General features: G+C 40.9%; 1 protein-coding gene across 3 annotated transcripts in view; it reads left to right on the top strand.

Moving 5' to 3' along the window:
* Nucleotides 1-13,584, top strand: part of Mfn1 (mitofusin 1) — a 40,626-nt gene that overhangs the window by 7,849 nt on the left and 19,193 nt on the right. For all 3 annotated transcript variants that reach the window (XM_048429945.3, XM_048429944.2, XM_048429946.3), the window contains exons 4-9: nucleotides 861-1,023; nucleotides 6,263-6,387; nucleotides 7,457-7,565; nucleotides 9,715-9,822; nucleotides 11,571-11,724; nucleotides 13,108-13,175. In XM_048429945.3, the coding sequence (XP_048285902.1) occupies nucleotides 861-1,023; nucleotides 6,263-6,387; nucleotides 7,457-7,565; nucleotides 9,715-9,822; nucleotides 11,571-11,724; nucleotides 13,108-13,175 (727 nt within the window). The remainder of the gene's footprint in view (nucleotides 1-860; nucleotides 1,024-6,262; nucleotides 6,388-7,456; nucleotides 7,566-9,714; nucleotides 9,823-11,570; nucleotides 11,725-13,107; nucleotides 13,176-13,584) is intronic.

Here is a 13,584-nt window from a genome sequence, read left to right as displayed (position 1 = left end):
TCTCCCAGATTCTGATAGAGTTAGGGGTCTCAAACTGTTCTGAGAATCACTGCTGGACAGTGGTGGCGCACACTTTTAGTCCCAGCACAGGAGGCAGAGGCAGGTGGATCTTGAGTTTGAGGCCAACCTGTCTACAGAGTGAATTCCAGGACAGCCATGGCTACACAGAGAAACCCTGTCTCAAAAAACCGAAACAAACATCCATTTTATTGTACACACTGATTCCTAGTTCAGACACGATACAGTGGAGACAGCTTATCTTTGTTCCTGAAGATTGGGGCTGCTCAACACTGGAGGGGTAGAATTATCTGTTATTGGGCTGGAGTGACATGGAGACTCAGCTAGCACCCCTTGCCAGACCTCCCTCAGCCTGTCCTAACTGTGGCAAAGCAGTCAGTACAGTTGACCTCTTCTGTGGCAGGATTCCCAGTAAACAGGAAGGAGCTGCACTGCCTTTTATGTTCATCCTTGGAAACCACCGCTGTCACACAGTCCAGCCCTGAGAAGATGGGACATTAGACCTCATCTTGAAATAGGAAATGCACCACAGAATTTTGATGTTTGTTTTCAAATTGGCACAAGTTTTAGCACTTTATCTTCTCTAATTACACTGCTAATATTTAACAGCACTTGTCTGGTTTTCTAATTTGCCTACTTTTTTTTTTTTTTTTTTTTTAAACTTTGTTTTACTTTGTCTTGTGTAGCTGAACTGGTCCTCCTGTCTCTATCTCCCAAGTTCTAGATCACAGGTGTGCTCTGTGGTCTTTTTATAAAAGGTGCTGTCTGTGAAATTGAACTGTGGAATGTTGGTTTGAGCACAGTGAAGCTTGTTTTTACTCCTTGTTTTGCATGTTCCTCAGGACGAGTAGTGGCAAGAGCTCTGTCATCAATGCAATGCTGTGGGATAAAGTTCTCCCTAGCGGGATTGGCCACACAACCAACTGCTTCCTGAGTGTTGAGGGAACCGATGGAGATAAAGCCTACCTTATGACCGAAGGGTCAGATGAAAAGAAAAGTGTGAAGGTATACTACCCAACCCAAAATGCACCTGGAAATTGTAAGATGTCCATGTGGCTAGGCATGGTTACTAGTGATACCCACTTTGACAGTTTGCAAAGCCATTGCTTGTATTTTGACTTCTGAGAGATAAATTATTGGAAGTATAAAATTGTTAACATTTTTATTGGGGGGATGGGGTGATAGAACCCAAGGCTTCATGTATGTTAGGTAAACTCTGCTACTATCCCTGTCCTTAACTTTAAATAAAAATAGAATTAAGGTCTTATTTTTATTTTATGTGTATTTGCCTGCATTTGTGTCCACCAGGTTCATTGGATTCCCCCAGAACAGGAGTAGAGACAGTTGTGAGCTGCCATCTGATGCTGAGAACTAAACGTCAGAACCGTTTAGAAGAGCAGCCAGTGCACTTAGCCCCCAAGCCATCTCTAGCACCCAAATTAAGAGTTTTTTTTTTAAAAAACTGATTTAATAACAATAGTGTATTGTTGAAAACTGCTGTTTAATCTTAACTTTTCTTTTTCTTATTTTTTGAGATAGAGTCTCACTATGTTGATATTTCTGGCTTAGAACTCTCCATGTAGACCACACTGGTCTTGAACTCAAAGAAATTTGCCTGCCTCTGCCTCCTGAGTGCTGAGATGTAAAGGACATGCACTTTGTCTTTTTTAAAAATTTTACTGACATTCTTTTACCTTAGGAAAAGTTACTAAGCATATTCATGAGTAAATGCAGATTTGCGAAACAAAGGCCAGAGGCATTTTAGGTTCTTGAAAATAGTAACTGAGCTATTTAATTCCTGATCTATGTTCCTAGGTATTTCATAAATATCTTTTTTAAAAATTATAGGTTTTTATTATATTTGTTTATTTTGTGCATATGTGCATGCATGTGTGTGTTTGTGTATTCAGATGTCTTGATGTGCACTTGGAGCTCAGAGAAGAACTTGAGAGTCAGCTCACACTTTCCACAATGGGATCCCAGCGAGTGACTTTTACCCACTGAGCCAGGCCACTGGCCTTATTTTATAAACTTTTTAATTCAGTGTTGCTATACTGCTTCAGCCAACAGAAGAATTAAATACTAAGAAATTAGAATGTTTGATGCTAACTTTGGCCTGATAGAATTTAGAAAGACATTGTCTTTAGTACCTTTTGGACCCAGGTTAAGCAAGTGCTTTAATGCTGAGCCATACCTTACCCAAGTATTTATGTGTATGCCCCCATGTGCACGCATGTGAGTGTATGCGTGCACACAATACTATGCACATGCCTGTGGAACTCAGGAGTTGATGTTAGATGTCATCCTCAGTTACTCTCCACTTTGTTTTTTGTGATATAGTCTCTCATTGAACGGGAACTCACTGATTGTCCAGGCTGGCCAGCCAGCAAACACCAGAGATCTCCCTGCTTCCATTTCCCCCGCACTGGAATTAGCAACATGCAGTGGCACACCCATCTTTAAGTGAGGTGTTGGGGACCAGAGCTCAGGTCTTCACACTTGTATAGAAAGCATTTTACAGGGCCATCACCCTATCTTCCCAACCTCTTTTTGTAACAGCACTTTATTTTGTAATCTGTACTGGCTTTGCATTTTAGAACTTCCTGGTTAGTCTCCTTAATGCTGGGATTTGAAGAGTGCTACCAAGTCATAGCCATCTTAAATAGAAAGATCTCACAAACACAAAAGTTTAGTATTGAAGATCCATACCTCTGTATGTGCTCATGTGTGCATGTATGCTGGGAATTGAACATAAGACCCTGTACTTTCCAGTCAAATGCTCTGCCATGGAACTACATCCCCAGCTCCTTGCTATTTCTGGTTTTGGTAAACCGTAGGTGAGTTTAGGTCATTAGTTTAGTCTGTTATTTACCTTTGTTGGTGGTGCACATCCTTAAAATTAATTTTGAGAGAAGAAAAATGAGATGGTTATGAAAGTATTCCTCAATCTTAAAATTTAGTATCTTTTGAGACATTATGTATCCTTGACTAATCTGAAATTTTTTGTATAGACCAAAAGAGATGCCCTGCCTCTGCCTCTTGAATGCTGGGATTAGGCCACACCCTTCAAACTTCTGACATACAATTTAGGGCATTTCTTAGTTAGTTTTCTATTGCCATGCAAAACACTGTGATGAAGACAATTTTAGAAGAGTTTACTGTAAGGTTACTTACAGTTTCAGAGGGACTCATGACCATCATGGCAGCAAGCATGGCAGTGGGCAGGCAGGTGTAGTGCTAAAGCAGTAGCTGGGAGTTCAAATCTTGTCTGCAAGCATGAGGCAGAGAGCTAACTGGAAACCCGCCTTTAGTGACATTCCTCCTCCAACAAGTCCATGCCTTCTAATCCTTCCCAAATAGTTCCACCAGCTGCAGAGCAAGCACTCAAATATGAGTGTGGGGGCCATTCTCGTTCAGACCACCCCAGGTACCACTGTTACTTTGTAATTAAGACTTTTTGCCAAATTGAAATTTGAATTATTTGTGTTGAATCATTTAAGTCTTGGAAAACTTTGCTGTGTGATATTTTATTTTCTACAGTTTTTAAAAATTTTTTAGAAAGTTTTATATGTATGAATGTTTTGCCTGCATGCATGTCAGTGTACAGTGTATGTGCCTGGTACCTGTGGAGGTCAGAAGAGGGTGTCAGATGCCCTGAAACTGGAGTTGCAGATGGTTGTTAGCCACCATATGGATGCTGGGAACCAAACGCAGAAACAAGTGCTCTAAACTGCTGTGCCATCAATTTTGTTTTAGTTTAAGTGTGTGTGTGTGCGCACGTGTGCGTGTGTGAGCCTGCCCAACCGTCTACATGCATACTCAGAAATGTCAGTGATGGTAGAAATTGGGGGAGGTGTGCACATGAGTTAGTGTTGGAGGAGGCCAGAGGACAGCTGGAGTTAAAAGCCGTTGTGAGACATACTAATGTGGGTGCTGACAACCAAACTCAGGTTTTCTGTCGGAGCAATACCCAGTCTTAGCTGCTGAACCATCCCTCTAGCCCTGCATTTCATTTCCCTCATCTTTTGTTTGTTTGTAATGGTAGGGTGCTACCCCAGGGGATATACGTTTGGAAGTGCTCACTGAGCCACTGCCCAGCCTTTAGGATCTTAATTTTATAAATCCTGTACTAAGATTGCTATATAGGCTTATCCATCTATCAAAGCATTTATTAAAGCAAGCCATATTAAAAACAAGTAAGCTGGGCAGTGGCAGTGCACACCTTAATCCCAGCACTTGGGAGGTAGAGGCAGGTGGATCTCTGTGAGTTTGAGGCCAGCCTGATCTACAAGAGTTAGTTCCAGGACAGGCCCCAAAGATACAGAGAAACCCTGTCTCGAAAAACAGCAAACAACAACAGCAACAACAGCAAAACCAAATAAATAGGAGCTTGAAGAGATGGTTCCGTGGTTAATGTCACTGGCTGTCCTTCCAAGGGACTCAGGGTCCATTCTTAGTACGTACATGGTGAATCAGAACACCTGTAACTCCATTTTCTGGGGACCTGGCACCCTCTCCTTGGTGAGCGCTAAACATGCAAGTGGTACACAGATAAACATGTTTACTAAACACCCATGCACATAAAAAATAAACTAAAAAAAAACCAAATTAACAAAAGTATCTAACATTGTCTCTGTAGAATATTACTTCAGCTTCATTTCAGACTTTGAATACATTTGAAAAGTAGATATTTCTCTATTTCCTTATTTTTTTGTAGGGGTGTATGGGTGTTTTTGTCTGTGTGTATATCTGTGTATCACATGGATACATTGCCTGTTGAAGTCAGAAGAGGACTTCAGATTTCCTGGGCTTGGAGTGGATGTGTGTGTGCTAGGAACCAAACCCAAGTCCTCTGGAGGAGCAACTAATGTTCTTAACCTCAGAGCCATCTTTCCAACCTCTGCCTTTTTATTTTAGTTTATTTAAGGAAGGGTCACGTGTAGTGTAAGCTGGCCTTAACTGGGTATGCAGGTATGGCCTTGCTACATCCCCAGGGCCACAGTTACAGAGGCAGGTGCCACTACGTTCTGTTTATGCAGTGCTGACATAGCATGGGCTAGGCAGACACTGTACAATTGAGCCGCATTCCCAGCCACAGCTATGGTGGTGTGTGTGCTATGTCCTTTCCTTAATTTTTCTAATTTTGCTTTAAGTTCCTTGTGTTTATTTTACATATATATGAGTTAATGTTAAATATGTACATTGGTTTCATAAGTTAATATACCTGAGAAGTTATCTTGAGAAATAGAAATGGTTTGGAATTTTAATGACAAGGATTTCAAGGTTTTTTGTGAATTACTGCCTGATAAGGAAAAAAAATCTTGAAAGACAGGCTTTGCCTCACTAATTTGAGTGTGGTGCTTCACATCTGTAATCCTAACACTCAGGAAGCTGAGGCCCGAGGATAGCCATGAGTTTGGGGCCAGTCTGGGCTAGACGTATTTGAATTGACCTCCCTTACTTCAGTGGGGCATTTAAATTGATTCTAGTATCACTTCTAAATGATTTTCCCCTTTACAACTAAACAGTCACCTTCATTTCAGAAGAACCAGAAAATATAAATTTGCAGAAACAACAGATCCATAACTCATCCTTTACAATAAACAGCCTTATTCAGTAGTCCCATTGGGCTCTGTTGCTAGGGTCCTCTTTGTTAAGTGTTTATCTTTCCAAACCCTGATTGCTTTATAGGTGGTATGAGTGAACTTTCAAAGAGGAAATTTTTCCCCTGTATTGGATTATTTTAAAACCCTGGTTTCTCAGGCTAGAGAGATGGATGACTCAGTGGTTAAGAGCACTGCCTGCTCTCGCAGAGGACCAGTGTTTCATTCCCAGTACCCATATATATAATAGTTCACTACCACCTGTAATTCCGGTTCCAGGGGATGTGATGCCCCATTCTGACCTCTGAAGGCAGCAGGCACGCACACAATACACAGATCTACATGCAAGCAGAATACCCATATACATTTAAATATATGTGTTTTTTTTAAAAAAACACTCATTTCTCAATTGGTCAGGTGGTTTTATTTCAAACCATTTGAAGTTCAACTTTGCAAAAATGGGTGCTATTCAGCTGGACTTGGTGGTCACACCTGTAAGTCCCAGTACTGTTGAGGCAGAGAGAGGGTAGTGAGATCAAGGCCAACCTGGGCTGCGTTTAGCACTAGCTTGGGCTAAAATGGATGTGCCAAACCATAGTATCTTTAATTTTTATTAAACCTCTTTTTCCTTCTCACTTTAGACAGTTAATCAGCTGGCGCATGCTCTCCATATGGACAAAGACTTGAAAGCTGGCTGCCTCGTGCATGTATTTTGGCCCAAAGCAAAATGTGCCCTCTTGAGAGATGACCTGGTTTTAGTAGACAGGTAAATTTACATACAAATTGTGTTTTCTCTTGGTTTACTTGGTAGAATAATGCTACTTATCACACTGCTGTGATCTGATTCCTGACAAGAAGCAGTGTGAGGGAGTAGTGGTTTGTTCTTGATTGGAGGCTGGAGTTCATCATGGTAGGGAAGATATGGCAAGAGCAGCAGCCCCCAGGAGCATGAACTGCTGGCCACAGTGTGTCTGCAGTTAGGAAGTCTACTCCTCCTTCCCCTTTTTCTTTCAGTTGAAAAGTCTAGGAGGTTTGTATGCTCTGAAGGTAACTGAATGATTATAGAATTTTTCCATTGCTTTTACTAATATGCATTTTTATGTGTTTTAAATTTTACTTTAGTTTGTGGCATTGGGGCTTGAACCAAGGACCTTGTGCTTACCATATATTTATTCTGCCCTGAGCTATAGTAGCAGGTCCCATGGCATATTATTTTAAGATCATTTCACTAGTGCTTGATGAAGTGTAGTGCACATTGGTTGATTATTTTTCTTAACTATAGTATTCAAAGGATTCAAACATTTTTGTTATGTTTTTGTTTCTTCAATGAACAGTTTGATGATCTATGGAAACCGTTCAGTTTTGATGATTCCCCCCTCCCTTTTTTGAGACACAGGGTCTCTTATATAGACCAGGCTAGCCTTGAACTCACAGAGATCCACCTGCTTTTCTTTCGGAGTGCTGGGGTTAAAGATGTGTACCACCATGCCTGATCCCAGAGGGTTTTTGTTTTTGTTTGGGTGAACTTCTAAGCATTTTCATCTCTAAGCTATACTGGATATAGCTGATTGGAACAATTTATTGATATTAACACAGACTATTATTGGTACTTTCCCCCAGATTTTCCAGCATAAAAATTTAAAATGGAAAAGATTGCTTGTTTTGTCAAAAACATTGAATTAAAATTTCAATGCTTGATGGCTGAGAGAATGTCTCCCTTTTGGACTTGAAATGATAGAAAATGTTTTTTGTTTGTTTGTTTCTTTTAATCTGTAACCCAAATTTTGCTTTTTAACAAACATCATATGATATAGTGTTTGCTTCCTTCCCATTAGCCCAGGTACAGATGTTACCACAGAGCTGGATATCTGGATTGATAAGTTCTGCCTCGATGCTGATGTCTTTGTTTTGGTTGCAAACTCAGAATCCACACTGATGAACACGGTAGGATTTATTCTTACTGCTGTGCTTGGGTGGCGTTCACTTTAATTCTGTAAAGAGAGGGCAGTCCTGGTGATGAGCTGGAAAGTTCACTGAGGGCCTGCTTTCCCTAGGACTGGAGGGCTGTTGCTGGTCTCCTGTAGTGTTGCCTGGTTTCAGGAACAATCTAAGGCTCAGTGACTTTAGCTTCTAGTGTTTGTGGGTTTAGGGTGATACAAACATGAGACTGACAGTTACCCTGTGTGTGTGTTATCCTGGAAGAACATGGTGCCAAGGTTGTTGAGATGTATACTTAGGAGTCTTTTTAAAAAAATTCAAGCCATCTCTCCTCCTGTTTCCCTGTCAGGCATCCGGCAAAACTTTTCAAGTTCTCCTCCTTTCCCAACTTGATGTAGGTTCACGTTCATCCAACCCGGCTTGGAAGGTTCTTTATCCTTAGTGACCAGATTCAGTCCAGACAAGCTTTCAGAGTTTAGATATCTAGTATGCATACAGTAGCATGCTATTGAAAAGGTTATTCACCGGACGTGTAGGAATGACTGAGTACCATTGTAGCCAAGGTGTCACCAATAAGGTCTTACTATCACAAATACCAGGCTTCTGCTGTAATAACTGGACAGCTTGTTTCCTCGTTCTGTGAGAAGCTCCACAACTGTTTGAGGTGTTGCACAGGACCATCATCGTTTGGTGATGGCTAAGTGCCAAGTCCTTTTACAGCTTCTAGGGACAGATGTGACTAGAAGTGACAGAGTAGTGAAGAAAAGGCAAACAGATGGAAACACACAGAGAGTGGGATTGGGAGGACTGGATTATCTGATGGAGAACCACAGCCCTAGGTGCTCAGTGTGTCTGTTCTATGTGTGCAACAGAGAGGCAGGGTTGTTGCCTACAGCTGAACCAGGATATGGGGTTATTACAGATGGATAAGGGGGCAGGGGTATCACAAACAGCTGAACAAGAGGCAGATTTAGTGGGAGCGGTCTTTAGGTTGTAAATATCTGCAGGGAGAAAGCTACTGTGGACATTTCTGCACACACTGTCAGCATCCCTGTGTGAACCATAAAAAGGCTTTGCCATTTTCCTGTGTGTCAGAGGCCCATGTCAAACAGCATACATTACCTGAGGGCTTCACTCCCACAGATGAGCAGACGACTCAGCCTCAGTCTGACTCTGGTGCCTCTGATTATGCTAATCTCCTTTGTTTTTTTTTTTTTTTTTTTGTGCTAGCAGTCAGACTCAGGGTTGTGCATGTGTGAGGCAAACACTGCCTCTGAGTGGCATCCCCAGTCCTATTGATGCTGTTCTTTTCTTGCAGTTTGTCCACTTCTGAACTTTTCCTCTTTCAGAAATACCTGTTAAGCTGGCTGTAGTCACATGTCTGTAATCTTGTATATAGAAGCAGGAGAATGAGATATTTAATGCCATCTTTGATATATAATGAGTTCAGGGCCAGCCTGGATTATGAAAGACTCCATTAGCAGCATGTCTAAACCCATCATTAGTGCCTATTATTTTCTTTGTGGAGCCGATCCTATTTTCAACTAGCTATGGCATCTTGCTGTGAACAGACACAACACTTACTTTACAGTATTTATATAATGATCTTCGCTTGAACTTATCCAAAAGACCGAGAAGCAGTTTATATGATATTTGCTTTGTTATTTGAGTTTATACAAGTATGCCAGTGAACTCAGCTAAATTTATTTGTTTGTTTTTGAGGCAGGGTCTCACTATGTATCTCTGGCTTGTCTGGAGCTAACAGTGTAGAGCAGGCTGGCCTCAAACTCACAGAGATCTGCTTGCCTCTACCTTGGATTGAAGGTGTGCCCCTACCATAACCATCAGCTTAGCTAACTCTGAAAAACGATTTGAAGTGACTTTTAACTTCTGGGGCTATTATCAATCAATCACTTTCTGTCCTATACATACAGACTGGTGAGTGTTGGTTGAATCTCAAGAGAGACCTGGCAAGAGCAGGAACCCTTGCCATTGGTTTTGTGTTTTGATTTCCAAGGGCAAGTTGAGTGTTCACAAGGGTCTTAGTGGATGCTAATCACTGTGCTTTAAATGATTTAGACTTTAAGTCTGAGGGTTTTCATTATAAGTGTAAATAGAAAATGCTTGTTAAAATGTTGTTCTTGGTATTTTTCAGGAGAAACATTTTTTCCATAAAGTGAATGAGCGGCTCTCCAAACCAAACATTTTCATTCTGAACAATCGTTGGGATGCTTCTGCCTCAGAGCCGGAGTATATGGAGGATGTAAGTTTCACCCCTATTTTGAACTATAGTTGTGTACATTGTTATCTGAGAAAACAGTCGACCTCAGAGGACATCACGAGAAGTTATTCTGTGATTGTTGAAATAATATGAATATAGCTGGGCGTCATGATACACACTCTTATCTAATGCCTGACTTGGGAGGTGGGGGCAAAAGGATCAGGAAGTCAAAATCAATATGAGCTGTCAGTTTGAGGCTGGCCTGAGTCATACTAGACTCTGTCTGAAAAATTAAAAGAAAAAAAATAAGAGTATGATTTTGAAAACCTGTAGGGGTTTGTGACGGGTATCTGGTACACTAAGCTATAGTTTTTCTCAGAACTAGAGACTTCTTTTCATGTCTCACTTTTTTTTCCCCATGGGTGTTTTGCCTGCATGTATGTTTATGCGCCCCTTCCGTGCCAGAGGAGACTAGAATAGGGTCTTGGATCTGCTAGAACTGGAGGTACAGACGGCTGTGAGCTGCCATGTGGGAGAGCAACTATATTCTCAGCCATTTAGTCATCTCTCTAGCCCCATGTTTAACTTTTATTAAAGTATAGAATGTGTAACAGAAAATGCCTACCCGAATCATTTAGTGCTTGACTCGGCGGATTTTCATAATACCTGAATCAGAACGCAGATGAAATAACTGAGCCTGCCTGACTCCCAGAGCTTCTCGTGACTCTGGCCTCTTTCTGTTTTGGTTTCTTGCTTTGCTGTTTGAGATGGTTGTTGGGACTGGAACTATAACCTTTTGAAAGAACAACAGGGGTTCTTAAATGTTGAGCCTTTTCTCTAGTCCCAGTTTCCATATTCTTTTTTTTTAAAATATTTATTTATTTATTATGTATACAATATTCTGTCTGTGTGTATGCCTGCAGGCCAGAAGAGGGCACCAGACCCCATTACAGATGGTTGTGAGCCACCATGTGGTTGCTGGGAATTGAACTCAGGACCTTTGGAAGAGCAGGCAATGCTCTTAACCTCTGAGCCATCTCTCCAGCCCCCAAGTTTCCATATTCTTAAGAAAAATAGGCTGTTATGTTTCTATTTAAAATGAAGACAATAGCTTTATTTTATATTCTTATTGTAGTACTTATTTTCTGACTTCAGAGGTATTATTAACAGCCCCACAGGTGACAGTTTAGAAAATAAGCACAAGTAAAACTAAAAACGTTGCCCATTTCTGCCCACTACTGTTAATGTACATAGCGTTTTTATTATGCCCTTGTTATAGAATTGATTACATTGTTCCATACAATTAGGTGGGTGTTAAAACTCGTTTGTGATGTTTTATAATATTTGAGTAATATTTGATGTTCAGAAGGAAGATTATTAAGTAGAGATTTCCTGCCATCCAGATCAGACTTCATATATGTGTCACTATGAGAGTATGACCATGACAGCTTATAGAAGAAAGTTTATAAAAGTCTGTTCTGGTGGGGAGGCAAGCTATAGTCATGGCAACTAGAGCAGAAACTAAGGGTTCAGATCTTGAACTGCAGGCGTTAAGTAGAGAGAACAAACAAAGTGGGGAGAGGCCTTAAGTTCTCAAAGCCCTATGACACTTTGTCTGTCAAACAAGCCCATCAACTGAGTACAATTATTTAAATTCCCAAGCCTAGGTCGGATATTTCTCATTCAAAGCATGACAGTTACTATACCTGAAATTTAGTACAGGCCTGTGTTTGAAAGTTGTTATTATTTCTGTTTTATTTAAATTGTTAAAATTCCTGTGCTACTTGCAGGTGCGCAGACAACACATGGAAAGATGCCTTCACTTCTTGGTAGAAGAGCTCAAAGTTGTGAGTCCTTTGGAAGCTCGGAATCGGATCTTTTTTGTTTCAGCCAAGGAAGTTCTCAACTCCCGAAAACATAAAGCCCAGGGGTTGCCAGAAGGTGGTATGTAGTAATTATGGTTTCCTTCTTAAATATAAATGTAGGTCATAACTAAACAGTAGCATACTGGAAACCTTGTCTCCTGCTGCCTGTGACTGTGCTCAGCTGTGGTGCAGTAATATTATATGGCAAGTGTTAAATCACACTGTCAAGAGTTGTGTGGTAGCCAGGCGGTGGTGGCGCACGCCTTTAATCCCAGCACTCGAGAGGCAGAGGCAGGCAGATCTCTGTGAGTTCGAGGCCAGCCTGGTCTACAGGAGCTAGTTCCAGGACAGCTAGGACTGTAACACAGAGAAACCCTGTCTTGAAACAAACAAACAAACAAAAACAACAACAAAATAAAAAGAGTAGTATGGTGAGCTCTTTCATCATCCCATGCAGCAGGAGTCTTCCTTTTGTTCAGTACCCATCTGTCTTAATGAGCCAGCATGTTACTGCATGGTTGTGCCGGAGAACCTTTATTGTGCTGAAGATAGACCAAATGGAGCATGCCCACTGATACAGGCAGTTTAGTCAACCCAGTGATGGCCACAAAGTGCTTCCTTTAGGTGAAAAGGTGAAATGCTTGTTTGTTATGATTCTACAGTAAGAACAAATCTGTGAAACTGTGAAGATGCAAAAGGAAATTTGTGTTAATATGCTATTGTACCTCTAACTTCAAAAAGATACGACTTCAGTGCATACTAAATGCTTTCTAAGATAAAAAGGGCATTAACTATGTGTATGTGTGTAGATGATAGAACATAGTGTCCTGGTTAGATTTCTGTCAATTTGACACAAGCTAAGATCATTTGGGAAAAGGAAAAGTTTAATTAAACAATGCCTCTATCAGATTGACCACTGGGCATGTCTGTGGTGCATTTTCTTGATTAGTGACTGAGAGAGGGCCAGCCCACTGTGAGCAGTGCCACCCCACAGGTTGTCCTGGGTAGTGTAAGAAAGACAGCTGAGCAAGCCTTGGAGAGCAAACCAGCAGCGGCATTATTCTTTGACATCTGCTTTGGTTCCTGCCCTGACTTAACTTCACGATGAACTATGATGGGAAAAAGTAAGCCATGTTTACTCCCCAAGCTATTTTTGATTATAGTTGGTGTTTTAGCACAACAATAGGAAGAAAGCAAATTAACTCATGTAGTATAATAGAGGGTTTCATATCTTGTAGTTTACAGCAGATATGATGTTTTGGAACATCTGTGTCATAAGTAAAGGGAAGTTATTATACTAGATTTAAACATCTTTGCCTAAGTCAGGCATGATGGCTCATGCCTGTAATGTATGTTCTTTGGAAGTTCAAAAAGGAGGATTGCCACAAGTTCAAGATAGTACATCTGCGTAGTAAGACTTTGTCTCAAAAAACAAAAATCAAACTCTTTGCCTGTGTTACAGGTGGGGCACTGGCTGAAGGATTTCAGGCAAGATTACAAGAGTTTCAGAATTTTGAACAGACTTTTGAGGTAGGAATTTCATTACTACTGGCTTGTACATGGTACTGGTTGGAGAATGACTATAATCTCAATTGTCCACCTTTGTCAGTAACCTCTACTGTTATTAAGCGTAGTCCTTACAGCAGCAAGTGAAACAAGAAAGGTTTGAAGAAATGAAGGCCCTGCAGAAAGGATGACCTGTGAGAATTGAGAAAGGTGTATTCTATTTGTGTTTATAAATGAAAAGTGGTCTAGTATTGCTTATGTTGTGCAGTGAATGGTTATTTCTTGTGTTCATACCTGTGGAGCAAGAGCAGACAGTAATTTCTGTTGGGACAGATGATGGTTGCTGGGTAGTAGTTGACAAAAAACCCTAGCCAGCATAGGGGGAAATTGATCTTGGATTGTAAGCATTTGGTTTTTTTTTCCCCCAAAAACT

This window comes from Myodes glareolus, chromosome 20 (genome assembly GCF_982192425.1).
Source record: "Myodes glareolus chromosome 20, mMyoGla1.1, whole genome shotgun sequence".
Classification (NCBI taxonomy): Eukaryota; Metazoa; Chordata; class Mammalia; order Rodentia; family Cricetidae; genus Myodes; species Myodes glareolus.
The sequence above is the reverse complement of the archived record's forward strand: the minus strand, read 5'-3'. Positions and strand labels throughout refer to the sequence as shown.